Source organism: Aythya ferina, assembly GCF_964211825.1.
Source record: "Aythya ferina genome assembly, chromosome: 4".
Taxonomy (NCBI): domain Eukaryota; kingdom Metazoa; phylum Chordata; class Aves; order Anseriformes; family Anatidae; genus Aythya; species Aythya ferina.
The window spans coordinates 19,148,945-19,162,777 of record NC_140300.1 but is presented as its reverse complement, the minus strand read 5'-3'; the positions used below and the strand labels follow the sequence as shown (position 1 = coordinate 19,162,777).

At 38.0% G+C, this 13,833-nt stretch overlaps 1 protein-coding gene across 1 annotated transcript in view; it reads left to right on the top strand.

The window, feature by feature from the left end:
- SEPSECS (Sep (O-phosphoserine) tRNA:Sec (selenocysteine) tRNA synthase) overlaps positions 1 to 13,833 on the top strand; it is a 28,410-nt gene that overhangs the window by 9,223 nt on the left and 5,354 nt on the right. Inside the window, exons 6-9 of the mRNA XM_084516489.1 lie at positions 3,222 to 3,324; positions 4,830 to 4,959; positions 5,088 to 5,179; positions 13,730 to 13,823. Coding sequence (XP_084372615.1) covers positions 3,222 to 3,324; positions 4,830 to 4,959; positions 5,088 to 5,179; positions 13,730 to 13,823 — 419 coding nt within the window. The remainder of the gene's footprint in view (positions 1 to 3,221; positions 3,325 to 4,829; positions 4,960 to 5,087; positions 5,180 to 13,729; positions 13,824 to 13,833) is intronic.

Below are 13,833 nucleotides of genomic sequence, written 5' to 3'. Positions count from 1 at the left end.
AAAGTGAATATTTGAGTCGTTATTTTTATGTGTAGATTAGTTCTGAAATATTTGAAAAATCTCTCAATCTGAAAATGACTTGCTGGAGTAGGGTGTGGATAAAGTATTTGGTATATTGAATCATTTGACCAAATTAAGCAGCACTGTTACTTGCAAAACCCACTTTCTCTTTTTGCTTATGAAAATAAGTATCAAGAAACAAATTAGCAAGGTTTTAAAATTGAACAGGTATATTTTTGTGGTCCTGCATGTACTACATGCAAGTACAAGATACTAACGGTTTACTTTCTACATGTTTTTAAATGTGGTGTCTCAGTTGCCTCACTTTAATTATTTTGTGTTTGTCACAAAGTTGAGAAGACTTATGTTTAGTTTTCATCTGCAGTGCATTTGTTGTTGTTGTTAGTTACTGTGTTACCTGAAAAATTAGTTGAATTTTTGCAAATTTAGAAGAGAAATGTTACTGAGTTTGAAATATGGTGAGTAAAGGCATGTTTCCTTCTGCTTTCCTACCTTTAAAAAAACACCACAGTATTTATCAGAGGTTTAACCTAGTTGCTATAAGGAAGTTAAAAACAAATAATTCTGTCAGAATACCATGAGCATTGTTTGAAGTTGAGTTGCAAATTTATTGGCTAGCTTAAATCAGAGCTATCAAAATTGAATGGTCTATTTTATAGCTTGGGTAAATGAATCTTCTCCTTATCTGCCTTCTCTTTTTGACACGCGATTGTTTTGTTCTCTACAACTAAGAGATGAAATATGAGGTAGTGGCACTGTGTTATAATATACCACAGATACAGGAGGAAATGCACGCACTTTCTATTTAAAGGATACTGTCAGCTATTGAAGGCCATAACATCCATCTTCCTACAGGAAGGAAAATGCAGCATTTCTGGAGGGTAACATTTTATAAGTCTCTTTTTAAATAGTTTACATTTTTAAGGTTTTGTTTAGTTGTAGTGGTGTTTTATAATTGTTAGTGATTTAGGATTGTTAGGTCAGGGAAGATGTTTGTGCCTATGTACCCATAGCTTTCCTTTGAAGTATTATTTAACTTTATTGGAATAATGCACTCCTGTATAAATCCCTTTCTTGGAGAGACATCAGTTCTCTGTCTACCTGCTGTTACTGTGAGTTGTTTCTAAAACTACTGTATTTGAAAGAGAACACAAGGAAAAAAGTGTCTTCTTGGTTAATTTTTGTACTTAGCAGAGCCCTCTCTGTATCTTGTTACTTTCATTAGCATTAGAAGAAGGAGCAAAAGGAGCAAAGCTTTTTTTTTTTTTTTTTTTTTTTTTTAATGAACTTTCACAAGCAGGAGAGGAAGAAGGAATAAATTGGAAAATATTTCTGTAAGTCCTGTTTGTGGCTTTTAGGAACTTGAGTAGTAGCCTAACTTAGATTAATGCTTTATTTTTCTGATATGACTAGCTGCTCTTAATGGTTCAGTTTAATCCTTGGAAGCAGACAAGTGGTGTGGTTAATTGTGTGCTTCCCATGCATAATCACATATTCTTTTCAAGCTACAGCCCTCTCATCCTGTATTGTAGCATGGATCTAATTATTCAGTAGAATAGTTGTAGGAAAAGTAAAGAGCCTTTTCTGTGTTCAGGATTTGTAGAATATAGCTTACTGCTTCTCTAAGGCTCAGCCAGTAGAGAAAGGTGAGCACACATAACAGTAAACCCTCATGTTTCCAGGTAGGTGAAATCCTCTACCTGCACTTGAAAAGAAGCCTGTCAGAGGGGGAAGTACTTTCCTCTGAGTCTCTTTGGAAGGCGAGGGATGAATCTGATCCAGATCGGAAGGCAAAATCTTTGCCCTGTGTAGTGTTACATTTCCTGAAGTATCCCGTTAATGTTATGCAGTTCAGGATTCAGGGTGTTGATAAATGTGAAAAATTACTGGACATGCAGCTCCTGCTGAATATCTTGACTGTAGAAAATGAATACGTACATGATACTACTGGTGTTACCTCGTCGTACTTGTGATTTACATACTGGTGATTTCTTTAGAAATAAGACTGTAATGATGCTGTTTTCCTAAGGATTGAAGTTCAGAAAATGAAGCCAGAGGTTTGTGGCCGAGTTTGCATTACAAAACAATGCTGGGCAATGTAATAAAAATAGAATACAAAGGAATGTCACCTCTTGGAAAATGTTTTCCTACTCTGTCACATTTTATATGGGTGTCAGTAAATCACAGAGGGAGGCTGTACAAAAGGAGATCTAGTCAAAAATACATTGAAGGCTTGGATTTTTCTGTTGTTTTTTAATATTACCTTTTATCATCACTTCAGATTATTGTATATTACCTTATTTTTTACATATAGTTTTTCTTTCTAGAAGATATAAGCTTGTAAAAAATCAAGGGATTAAAAAAAATGAAGCATGATGGGAGTGCCCTGAAAAGGTTATTAAGCATATGTGTGTTTACAAAGCTGAAGTCCCTTAATGGAAATGACCTCTGCATCCACATAAATCCTAGTTTCACTGAGAAATCGATCCAAGCTGAACTCAGTGTAATTTGGGGAATTTCTAAAGGCAAATGAAAATTTTCTCTTTATTTCTGAGTAGACAATTGAACAAAATTTTAATGTGTTGATGTCCACATTCAGACATTTTAAGGCTATCCATTTAAAGCTATCATTTTAAGGCTGTTCATTCCTTTGAAGAATGTCCTTTCTGTTAATCAGCTTAGCTGATTTAGTTTAGAATACTAGCTCTTTGAAGGAAAAAAAAACAAAACAAAACGCAACAACAAAACTGGAAACATGTCACAACTTCCTCTTTTATGATGTTCTCAGTTCTCAATTCCCAAGACACATCCTGAATCTTCCATCAGGCCATTTTCAGGTTGAATATTAAAAGAAAAGGAAAAATGCGTAAATGGCTAAAGTTCTGTTACTTATCATTAAAGTAACATGAAAAAGATGTTAATATCTGAAAGGAAGTGATTTGGGATCTGTTTACTGTGTGCTAAACAAAACTTTCAGTGAAGCATGAAAAATCTCAGCCTGGGTCAACAATTTGTAGTACATGTAAAAGCTAACAGGTTCTTCTTAACCTTTGCTGCTTAAGGTGACAACTACTACCATGAGGCACTAATCAAAAAGGTTCTTCTCATCTCTTGTAGACCTTTCAGTCTTTCAAAGGTCTGATTGATAGCATGAATTACAGTTATCGGTATTTCTCTGAATTACAATTTTATACTCACAGGCTGGAGGAGCTGGCTGTCATTTGTGCTAACTATGACATTCCCCATATTGTCAACAATGCCTATGGAGTTCAGTCTTCAAAATGTATGCATCTCATCCAGCAGGTAGGAACTGTGTATTTCAAATATATATATATATATTTTTTTAACAAAAAAGAGAAATCTCTAATTAGAGACAATGCTAGCAAATTTTGTCATGTTTCACAGCTCTAAGACTAATCCTGTGCATGCCTGGTAGTTGAACAGTTTTCTGAGAACAAGGAGCAGAGGGACATAGCACTTAAAACAATACTTGTTATTTCTATTATGTGCTTCTAATTTAATAAAGGTGTCTGTTATGGTGGAATTATGTCCTTATTAATCTTTCCTAAAATACTTCATAAATTTACTGACATAACTAACTGTAAAATAATGGGTCATACTTGAATGTGGATTAAACCTTCAATAGAATGTGTTACAGATTTTCAATTTCTTTCAACTTTTCAATTTAAAAAAAATAAAATAATAATATGTAGTACTTTAATATTTATCTACTTTCATAGTATTTAATATGCATATATGTTCCTGAATATGCTTTTCAGGTTCTGTTATGGTGCATAATTCTTAATTGTACAGTTCAATTTTACTGAATTAATCAAACTGAAGTCACACAGCAGAATCTACCTTTTTTAATTTCTATTTTTATTTTTTCCCTTTAAGAGTGTGTGTTTGGCTAGGCATAAGGACATTTTGTTTTCCAGGAAGAGGGGGAATCTACTGTGTGGAAGTTATTTGCAAGCAGCGTTATATAGAATCAATAGAATATCCCAAGTTAGAAGGGACCTACAAAGATAATGGAGTCCAACTCCTGGCCTCCACACAGGACCACCCAAAAATCAGACCATGTGTCTGAGAGTGTTGTCCAAACACTTCTTGAACTCTTTGTAGCCCTCCTTTGGACACTCTCCAATGGTTTTATGACCTTCTTATACTGTGGTGCCCCACGGCTAGCAATGCCGTGCCTGATGCACCCCAGGGTATGGTTGGCCCTTTTGGCTGCCAAGCACACTGCTGGCTCATATGCAACTTTCCATCAGCCAGAACCCCCAGATGCGTTTCCATGGGAGAGCATCGCAGTTCTCTTGTTTTGATGTAGATATATATATATATATATATAAAAATCTATCTTGATACTTTGATATATTTATATATCTCAAAAAAATGTTTATTTTCTCATGAAGCATTAACGTGTAGCCCTTTACTATCAGAATCTGTGAGACTTTTTGATTTGTACATTTTTAACTGCATAATTTCCATTAAATTGCAAGGATTTTTTGGTAGTTACTGAATGAGCTACATTTTATAGACTTGCAGGAACTAAACCAATATTTCAAATTGCAGCAAAATGAGAATTTTTAAGGCACTATGTAAGCAGACAATGAATAATGATAAGCAACACTAAGAAAAAGTAATATTGCAATTTTTAACTGTTCATTACAAATACAGTATCAGAGAGTTTTAGGAATTGCATTTGTTTCAGTTACGTTGCTGAATTATGTTTAATAATGATGCTATCACAAGTCTCTTCTAATGTATGCTGTGCATTTTTGTTGTTGTTCCTTTTGACAAAGGGTGCTCGAATAGGCAGAATAGATGCTTTTGTTCAGAGCTTGGACAAAAATTTTATGGTTCCAGTAGGTGGTGCTATCATTGCTGGCTTCGATGCGTCCTTCATTCAGGAGATCAGCAAAATGTATCCAGGTAAGTAGTTCACAGACTGATTTCATCCATACAAAGTAACTGTAGAAAACTTGATTATCAGCTGTCTTTCACTACATTTTTTTTCTTTTGTAAATTTAATCTGTATATTGGGTTTTTGTTTTTCCCAGGTAGAGCTTCTGCATCTCCTTCTTTAGATGTCCTCATTACACTTCTGTCTCTAGGTGCCAGTGGCTACAAACAGTTACTGAAAGAGAGAAAGGTAAGCTTTCTGGAAATCAGCATTTTCTTGAAGTCAGCTGTTAAAAGTCTTGTTGCGAAACTGCTTTGCGTAGTAAATCCTGTTTCTTTATAGAAAGCTGTTGAATTTCTTTGGAGCTCGCAGTTCTTAATCTGGAAAGGCAATACAATATAATTACTTCATGGCCAAATGGTGTTCATGAATAAGCTTGATTTCCTTGTTGTATTCCAAGCCAGAGAGTTAAACTGAGGTCCTGTACTATCTATCTCGTGCAGTATTCATATTTGTTGTTTCAGAGTATGACTAATACAGTAGGATTTTGCCCAGTAGAATCTGAGAAATGCTACAGTGTTATAATCACAGTGCTTCCAGGACCAAACCAAGAGACTGGACACGCAGACCAGGGGTTTCTGCTCATCTTCATGGCCATATCATGGTTTTGTGCTATGGTAGTGTTTAATTAAATTATTTTGTACAGCATTCTCTAGTGAATCACAACTTCTAATAAGTTATAAATCCTGTGGATGGCCACAAAACAATTAAAAGACTGTAATTTAAGGCATTTATCTAGATACAGAGCTAGGTTTCTTCTGTGCCTCTCCCAGACTGTGTGTTTTAAGTTGGATATAACTGCATTGCACAGATATTCCTGTGGTCTAAAGTTGGAACCTCTACATATCGAGTTGTCCTTAATTCTGGACGTATTAAAGGCCTGATGCTACCTGTATGCATTAACGTAGAGAAATATTTTTGTAGAGGGTTTTAGACAAGGAAATGCTGTGTATTACATACTGTAAATTAATAGTTTTAAATCATGCATGATGTGCTCCGTTGTTTTATTTATGAAATAAGTTCCAATTATTTCCTGCTGACAGCTTGCTCTTGCCTCTGATATCAGAGCAGAGCAGTAGTGCTAGATGCTATGACTTTTTTCTAGCTCCTTGTACAGGCATGCAAATACTCTGTACTGGAATTGAGATCCCTAGGAATAGCTAGAATATAGAGAAAAAAAAAAAAAAAAAGAACAGCTTAGTTGACTTAAGCTATGGAGTACCACCAAACTGAAAACGTGGCTTGTGAAACACTGAAAGCAGTCACATTTTTGCCACTGCTGGAATACAGTTTCTAAGGTTGTTTTATTCTGGACTGCTGTGCCTATTGCAATGTATGATTTGTGTCTTCATTAAAAGCAAATTTTATATTTCACTCCTTTTACTCCCACCTCCAAAAGAGTTTCAAGTGAATTTATCTTGTCTTCTGCAATACTGATTTTGATGTTTAGGTTTACACAGTCAGCAGATAACATAATGGGCAATATAAATATTGTTCAAGTCATAAATAATAATTCTTTCATAAGTAAATTGTCCTAATGAATAGGTGTATATTTTAAATTATATCGTTTCCTTGGAAGTAGGATTCTAAAGTTAATAAAGCATTACATTTTTACAACTTCAGGTCTTTTTTATATCAACTGTGAGTATACTCTATAAACATAGCCTTATATATGGCATAAATATGTTTCTTTTATTGGATTTGCTGTAGGAATAGAAACCTTTTTTGCTTAAATGTGTTTGTTCCTGAATTGTAAAAATGTAATAGTGATAGTTTATTGCCTGTGCTCTGTGAAGGCAGAGGCAGAGCTATTAGGCTCTCAGCAGGAACTATTTATAGCTTGACATTGAGTACTCCTTTCTATATCGGTGCAGTTACACCTACTCACACAAAGTCAGCTATAAAAAACTTCCAATATTTCTTTTTCTTTCTCTTTTTATACTTATTCATGAGTGTTATTTCAAGTTATTTGAGCTCAAGCCAGAGAGACCAGAATATTACTGAGAAGAGATTAATTTCATACAACCAAGGGAAAAGAACAATCATAGAATCTCCTGAGTTAGAAGGGACCCACAAAGATCATGGGGTCCAACTCCTGGCTCAACACAGGACCACCCAAAAATCAGACCATGTGTCTGAGAGCTTCTTGAACTCTGGCAGCTCGGTGCTGTGACCACTTTCCTGGGCAGCCTGTCCCAGTGCCTGACCACCCTCTGGGTGCAGACCCTTTCCCTAACCCCCAGCCTGACCCTCCCCTGTCCCAGCTCCATGCCGTTCCCTCGGGTCCTGTCGCTGTCCCCAGAGAGCAGAGCTCAGTGCCTGCCCCTCCGCTCCCCTCATGAGGGAGCTGCAGGCTGCCATGAGGCCTCCCCTCAGCCTGCTCTGCTTGGGGCTGAGCAAACCAAGGGACATCAGTCACTCCTCATACGTCTTCCCCTCTAGGCCCTTCACCATCTTTGTAGCCCTACTTTGGACACACTTCAATGGTTTTATGTCCTTATACTGTGGTGCCCCAAATTGCACACAGTGCTTGAGGTGAGGCTGCAGCAGTGCAGAGCAGAGCAGGACAATCCCTTCCCTCAACCCTACCAGTGCTGTGCCTGATGGACCCCAGAGTATTTCTGGCCCTTCTGGCTGCCAGGGCACACTGCTGGTTCACATTATGTCCACCTAATTTAGTATAATCTGCAAACTTTGTTAGTATGCATTCAAGTCCTGCATCCAGATTATTTACAAAAGCACTGAACCAAACTGGCCCTAAAATTGAGCTATGGGGGACCCCACTAGGGACTGGCCTCCAGCCTGTTTAATATAATCCTTGGAGCCCGACCCATCATCCAGCTGTTCACACACTGTATTTTGTGCTTCTCTAGCTGTGTGCTGGGCATTTTGTCCAGAAGGACACTGTGACAAGAAGTGCTGAAAGTTTTGCTGAAATCCCAAAAGATCAGATCTACTGGCTTCCCTTGGACAACTAGATGGATAACCTTGTCATAGGAGGCAGTGAAGTTAGTTAAACAGGGCTTTCCTCTTGGGAATCTTTGTTGGCTATGACCAATGACTGTGGTGTCTTTCAAGTGTTTTTCAGTAACTCTCATGATAATTTTCTCCATAATTTTACCAGGCACTGAAGTGAGACTGACAGGCCTGTAATTGCAAGGGTCTTCTTTCTTGCCCTTCCTGAAAATTGGAACAACATTTGCCAGCTTCCAGTCTCTCCAGATTCCTAAGACCACTGAAAAATAATTGAGAGAGGTCTTGTGATAACAGCAGGCAGCTCTCTCAGTACCCTGGGATGACTCCTCTCAGGCCCTACAGACTTGGTGCATTCAGCTCGAGCAGCAAATCCTGAACAAGTTCAGAGTCAGATGGCAATTTATTGTTCCCCCAGTTACGGTACCCCAACTCAGGGCTTGGGGGGCCCCAAGGTCCATCATTGGTGTTAGAGGCAAAGGCCTTACACATCTCTGCTTTATCCATGTTGCTGTTTGTGGCCATCCCCATCACGCAATGGGCCGATGTTACCTCTGGTCCTCCTTTTGCTGTTAACATACTTTAAAAAGCTCTTTTTGTTGTCCCCGCAGTACTGGCCAGCTTCAACTCTAGTTGAGCTTTGGCCACACAGATTTTCTTTCACAGTGGTGAATGACATCTCTGTAGTCCTCTCATGTTCCTTGACCTTGTTTCCAGTGGTCATACACTTTTCTTTTCTGCCAAAGCTCTAGAAGAAGATTCCTGCTCTGCCAACCTGGCCTTCTGCTCTGCTTGCTTGACTCCTGACGCCTTGAACTGCCTGTTCCTGCGCTCTTAAGAGAGGGCTCTTCAAAAGTGGTCAGCACTGATGGACCCCAATACCTTAAAAAGCATATTCCCAGGAGTCCTTCATAACTAGTTCCTGCAGCAGCCTGAAGTTTGCTCTTCCCATATCAAGGGTCAGAATTTTGCAGGCAGTTTTTCTCGTATTCTCAAAGATTTTAAACTTGACTGCTTCGTTGCCACTATGGCCAAGACAGCCACCAATTGCCACTTCAGCCATGAAACCCTCTCTGTTTACAAACAGCAAATTTAGGAGGGCAGCTTTCCTGGAGCCCCAGCATATCCAGCTCATCTTGGAGCAGACTGAAGGGCCTTGCAGGCACCCAGCCCCTCAAACTTTGGCACGCCATCCCATGCCAGCCTGATTTTACTCCTTTCCTCCTTCAAAGATTTGAAGTTTAAAGCTCCTTCAATCAGCCCTGCAAACTCTTGAGACTAAATCCATTTCCTACTTTGAGAAAGGTGCATCCTGACAGGCCTGGTGTCATGTAGATCATCCCATGACCAAAAACATCCAAAATTCTGCCAGTGACACCAGCCTTGGGGCCAGATATGTACCTAGCATGGTATTTTCTGACAGGCTAGCATTCATGGAGTCTGAGATTCTCCAAGAGTATGAAATTGTATGTTTGGATACGAGGGAATAAAATGGTGCAGTGAATCAGAGGACAGGAGAGCAAGGGAGTAACACATACGTGCTGTCCAGCTATCTGGGTAAATGTGTCAATTTATGACAATGTAATAAGGAATGTGCTCCGTGGTCATATTTAGCCTTGATGTTGCTTGAGAAAGGATGGAAAAAATTTAACCAGCAGTCATTTTTTCTTGCTTGTATGAGATTCTCAGTATGGTTTTTGATATGTCTACGTAGTGTATAGAGGAATGGTTTTCTAATTCCAGTCAGGGATTCTAGGTCCTTTTGTAGTGCAGACAATAACAACAGATCCATAGTCAAATCTGTTAATATTGTTGCTTAACTCATGCTATTAGGTAAAGGTTATCCTGATGAATTGACTGCTTTGATTTGCTCAGTGCCAGTCACGTTGTGCCCCGTATTCTGTATTGCCAGGTCTCTTAAAACTCTGTCTGCTTGTGTGTGTTTGTGTGAGCCAGGCTGCACGTAGCAGGTAGAGGGTGATACCACGAGCAGTGGGCTTCCATCGTCATGTCAGACCCGGTGGAGAGCAAGGGACCTACATTCTGTAACAGGCTTAGTACCTTTTAACTGTTCTCCATTGTGTAGGTAACCGATGCATTTAATCCAATTAACTAGTCAGTGTACCACTCTTACTTAATTCTGATCGTCTTAAAAATATTTCTGTGTTACTTGGGGTGTGATGGAGCTTTTTATATCTGTGTTCATCTGTCTGTATACTTTCTAGAGTGATTATCTGGAGCCGTTCTTATGTCCTTATGGAGTGTGCATCTAAAATATTTAAAACCACACCGAGTGGGAGGAATTTGTTTGATTTTTACAATTCAGTAAAATACTGGTTTTACATTTTGTGTTTTATCATTGATGTAAGAAAACATGGTTAGTTCTGATAGGAATAAATTATTTGTACTGTTCAGTAGGAGTTTATATTGCTGCTCTACTTAAGATTGAATTTAAGAGAAAAGATTTAATGCTGCATATTAAAAATGTAAAACTTCAAATATTCTTGCAAGAAGAAAGATATTCATTACATTATTATTTTTTTTTTTTTTGGCCTAGTCAGTTTGCTACACAGTAGTTTGTCAAACCTGTGGGAGTATTGTTGGGTTTTCATCGTGAAATATATAGAACCTTATTCAGGTTGTGGTCTAGATGTCCAGCCACTTGTCTCCTAGTCTGTGCTTATGACCAGTGTTATTCTGTCCCAGGTGCAGAGCCCACCATTTACCTTTGATGAATTTCAAGCTGTTAATGGTCATCTGTTGCTTTTGTGATACAAAGATTTCAAAGTTCTGTAATTGGTTTTGTAATTCTTAAAGTTTCCACTGATTTATGAATTCAGAAGAAAATTCTTTTTTTTTCTCTTGAAATGCAAGAGAATCTGTAAATGAGACTGTAGTATGTGTAGGTGTTGCACAATTACATGTACAGTTTCTGTTATGTTTTTGGTTGCATTTCAAGAAAAGAAGCCTTTGAAAGGGGCTTCTTGGTGCTGTTATTAACAGGCTGCTGTGCTCAGCATTGCAGCCTCTTTTTGTGTGCATGAAATGGTGTGGCACAAGGGGGAATGGTTTTAAAGGGGGCTGGAACCAGGTAGTCTTAAAGGTCCTGGCCCAAACCATTCTGTGGTTCCATATGTGAGAGTCAGTCTGTATGTAGTGCAAAGAGGTGGTAAAGTTTTAATTTTTTAAGGGGAAAGAGAATTAAATAACGAAACATAATTGATATTTAGTGCTTGGGTTGCTCAGTGCAACTTCAGCATAATAGTTAGCTTCACTGGAGAAAACTTGAATGTCTACCGCAGAAATTCAATTATGTAAGAGCTCATTTGGGTATAATTGCTTAGGGTGCTTATAAATTTTCCACATAATAGAAATATTTTGTAATAGGGGTTGGTTATAGATTTGACCTCACAAAATATTTCATTTTTCTTTTTTTTGGAGAGGCCATTAATCTATTTTACAACAAACTGTTTAACTTCTGAAACTATAAAATATCAAGAGGATGTAAAAATAAGAAGTTCTGATTTTTTTTTCAGATAGCTTCAGTCAAACTGATAAAAATGCACATTTGGATGTTGTTTTTTTCCCATCTTTGCATTTTTACTGGTTCTGCTAAATTCCTGTGTATGTGAAGGCTGATCTAGTAACATAGGTACTCAATGTAATTTAGTACAGTGGGTAACTGTTTATAACAACTTGAAGTCCTTTTATTAATAAATACTATAATAGATGCTATGGAGAATTCCCTAGGTTTGGGAAAGACAAATGAATTGCTTGGGGATTTCTTTCTTTTCCAGAATAGGCTTTTCTCTGTACAGTTTTCATCGATAATATCTCCATAGTAGGCACAATTAATGTATAGTTCTGTAAAACTCTGCTTTGGTTGTAGAAATAAATAGCCAGCAGAGGGAGCACAAATTAGTTTATGAGTTGGATTCCAAAAAAATCCTGATATAATGGCTAAACATATTAATGATGCTCATTGTGGAAAGCAAATAACAAGTGAGCAATGTGTTTATATTCGGTGAGGGACTAAGAGGAATGGAAAAGTGTTGGAATGTTTGAGTAAATGTTTTTCAACTTCTGCGAGTGAACTGTAAATAAGCTCTGAATTAAAGCCACAAAATCATTTGATTTCAAAATACCTCTAAAAATGTCAGTGGAATGATTCTTCACAGATTTCAAGCTCTGGAATGCCATAGATGTCTCCCATAGTTTTCTGTTGTTGTTCAAAGTATTGCATAAGCTTTATGGTGTGGTTGATAGCGAATCTGCAGCCTAATTTATTTAGACAGTAACACAGTACTCTTTTTCCCCGGCAGAATTCATTCCATGGTATTAGGAAGTGCAAGTCAGGAGTGGCGTTCATTTGATCACTCATGAAGTGAGACTGGTTTCACTGCAGTGGCTTAAGAAAAACATCTGTAATCTTCTAACTTAGCTACTGCAAAACTCACGAGGTTTCGTAAGACCTGTGGGAGGTTCTGTTCAAGAGCATAATTTTGATCACAAGCTATAATTCGTACCTGTCAGAGTGTGCAGGTCAGAACAGGACACTGGTCTGCAAACAGAAGAGACAACTCTATTTAAAGAATGAAAAATCACTTGTCAGGTCCAGATATTGATGTGGATGCTGAAACAGGCAGTCACATTGAAGCAGATGAGAGGCAGAGTCCTTTTGGCCAGAAAGGGAAGAAATCTAATGTGTAGTATCTTTTAAAGACTACCCAGTATCTGCATGTTTCTGATATTATTTATGAGAAACAAAGCATTAAAAAGAACAGAAGAGAAGCCAAATAATATAAGAATGGTGTTAATTCTTACTGTGTTGTGTTTTGAGCTGATATGTGAGGGGGAAGACAATAAACTGAGGAAGACCATGAGCAGTTATTGTAGATTATTATAGAAATAAAACAGGGATGAAGGAAGAGAAGCATACTTTAATGTGCAATGTGACTTGTATCTTAGCCAAAACATTTATGAATCTCACTTTTATGATACTTTCACAATAAGGGTGGAATCCAAGTAAGTGATATCAGGAATTCAGATATTTCCATTTTTTTTAGTAGGCTTGAATAGGAGGGGTTGATGCCAGGAAAAGGACTGGCTACACGATACAGCTGAGTATTCAGGAGAATTTTATGTTGTATGAAACAAAACCATGTAGTCACAGCCTTCTCCTTGAGAGACTGTATTGCTTTTCTCATGCAGAAAGTCTATGAACCTTTGGGAGTCGTGATTGCATAATAAGTAGTAACACAATGTGCTGGTTTTAGTCTGGAATGCGTTAATAGAAGGAACAGAAGGAATGTAAGGAACAGTTTCTCACAATGTGGCTGTCTGTGATGGTAACAGATCATTCTTTGGCTTGTGGGGCCAGGGTGAGGGGAAGCTCCTGCAGGAGTGGGGAAAGGTCAACTCCTTCAACAGGATACTAGTGTGGGGGAGGACCTGCTGTATAGCAGTCATCTCTTCAAGATTTTACTTCCCTAGGCTTCAGTTCCACAGCGAGAATGGCTGACATCCCAAACACGTATATTAGTCCAGATAGAGGGCTTTCCATCATCTTGAGGGGAAGAGCAGGGTTAAGAAAATGGAGCTTTTCATTTATAAAAGGATTTCAGAGATACGTCTGGACAACTTCTTCGGTGCACATAAAAAGGATGTAATGAAGATTTACTAGTTTTGTGAAATAGGTACTGTTTTCTGTTTGATAGCTAATAACAGAAGTATTGCATCTTTTCTTTTTTTTTTTTTTTTCCCCAGGAGATGTTTTCCTATCTTTCAAGTGGGCTGAAGAAGTTGGCAGATACCTACAGTGAGAGACTGTTAGACACACCACATAATCCCATATCCTTAGGTAACTCTTG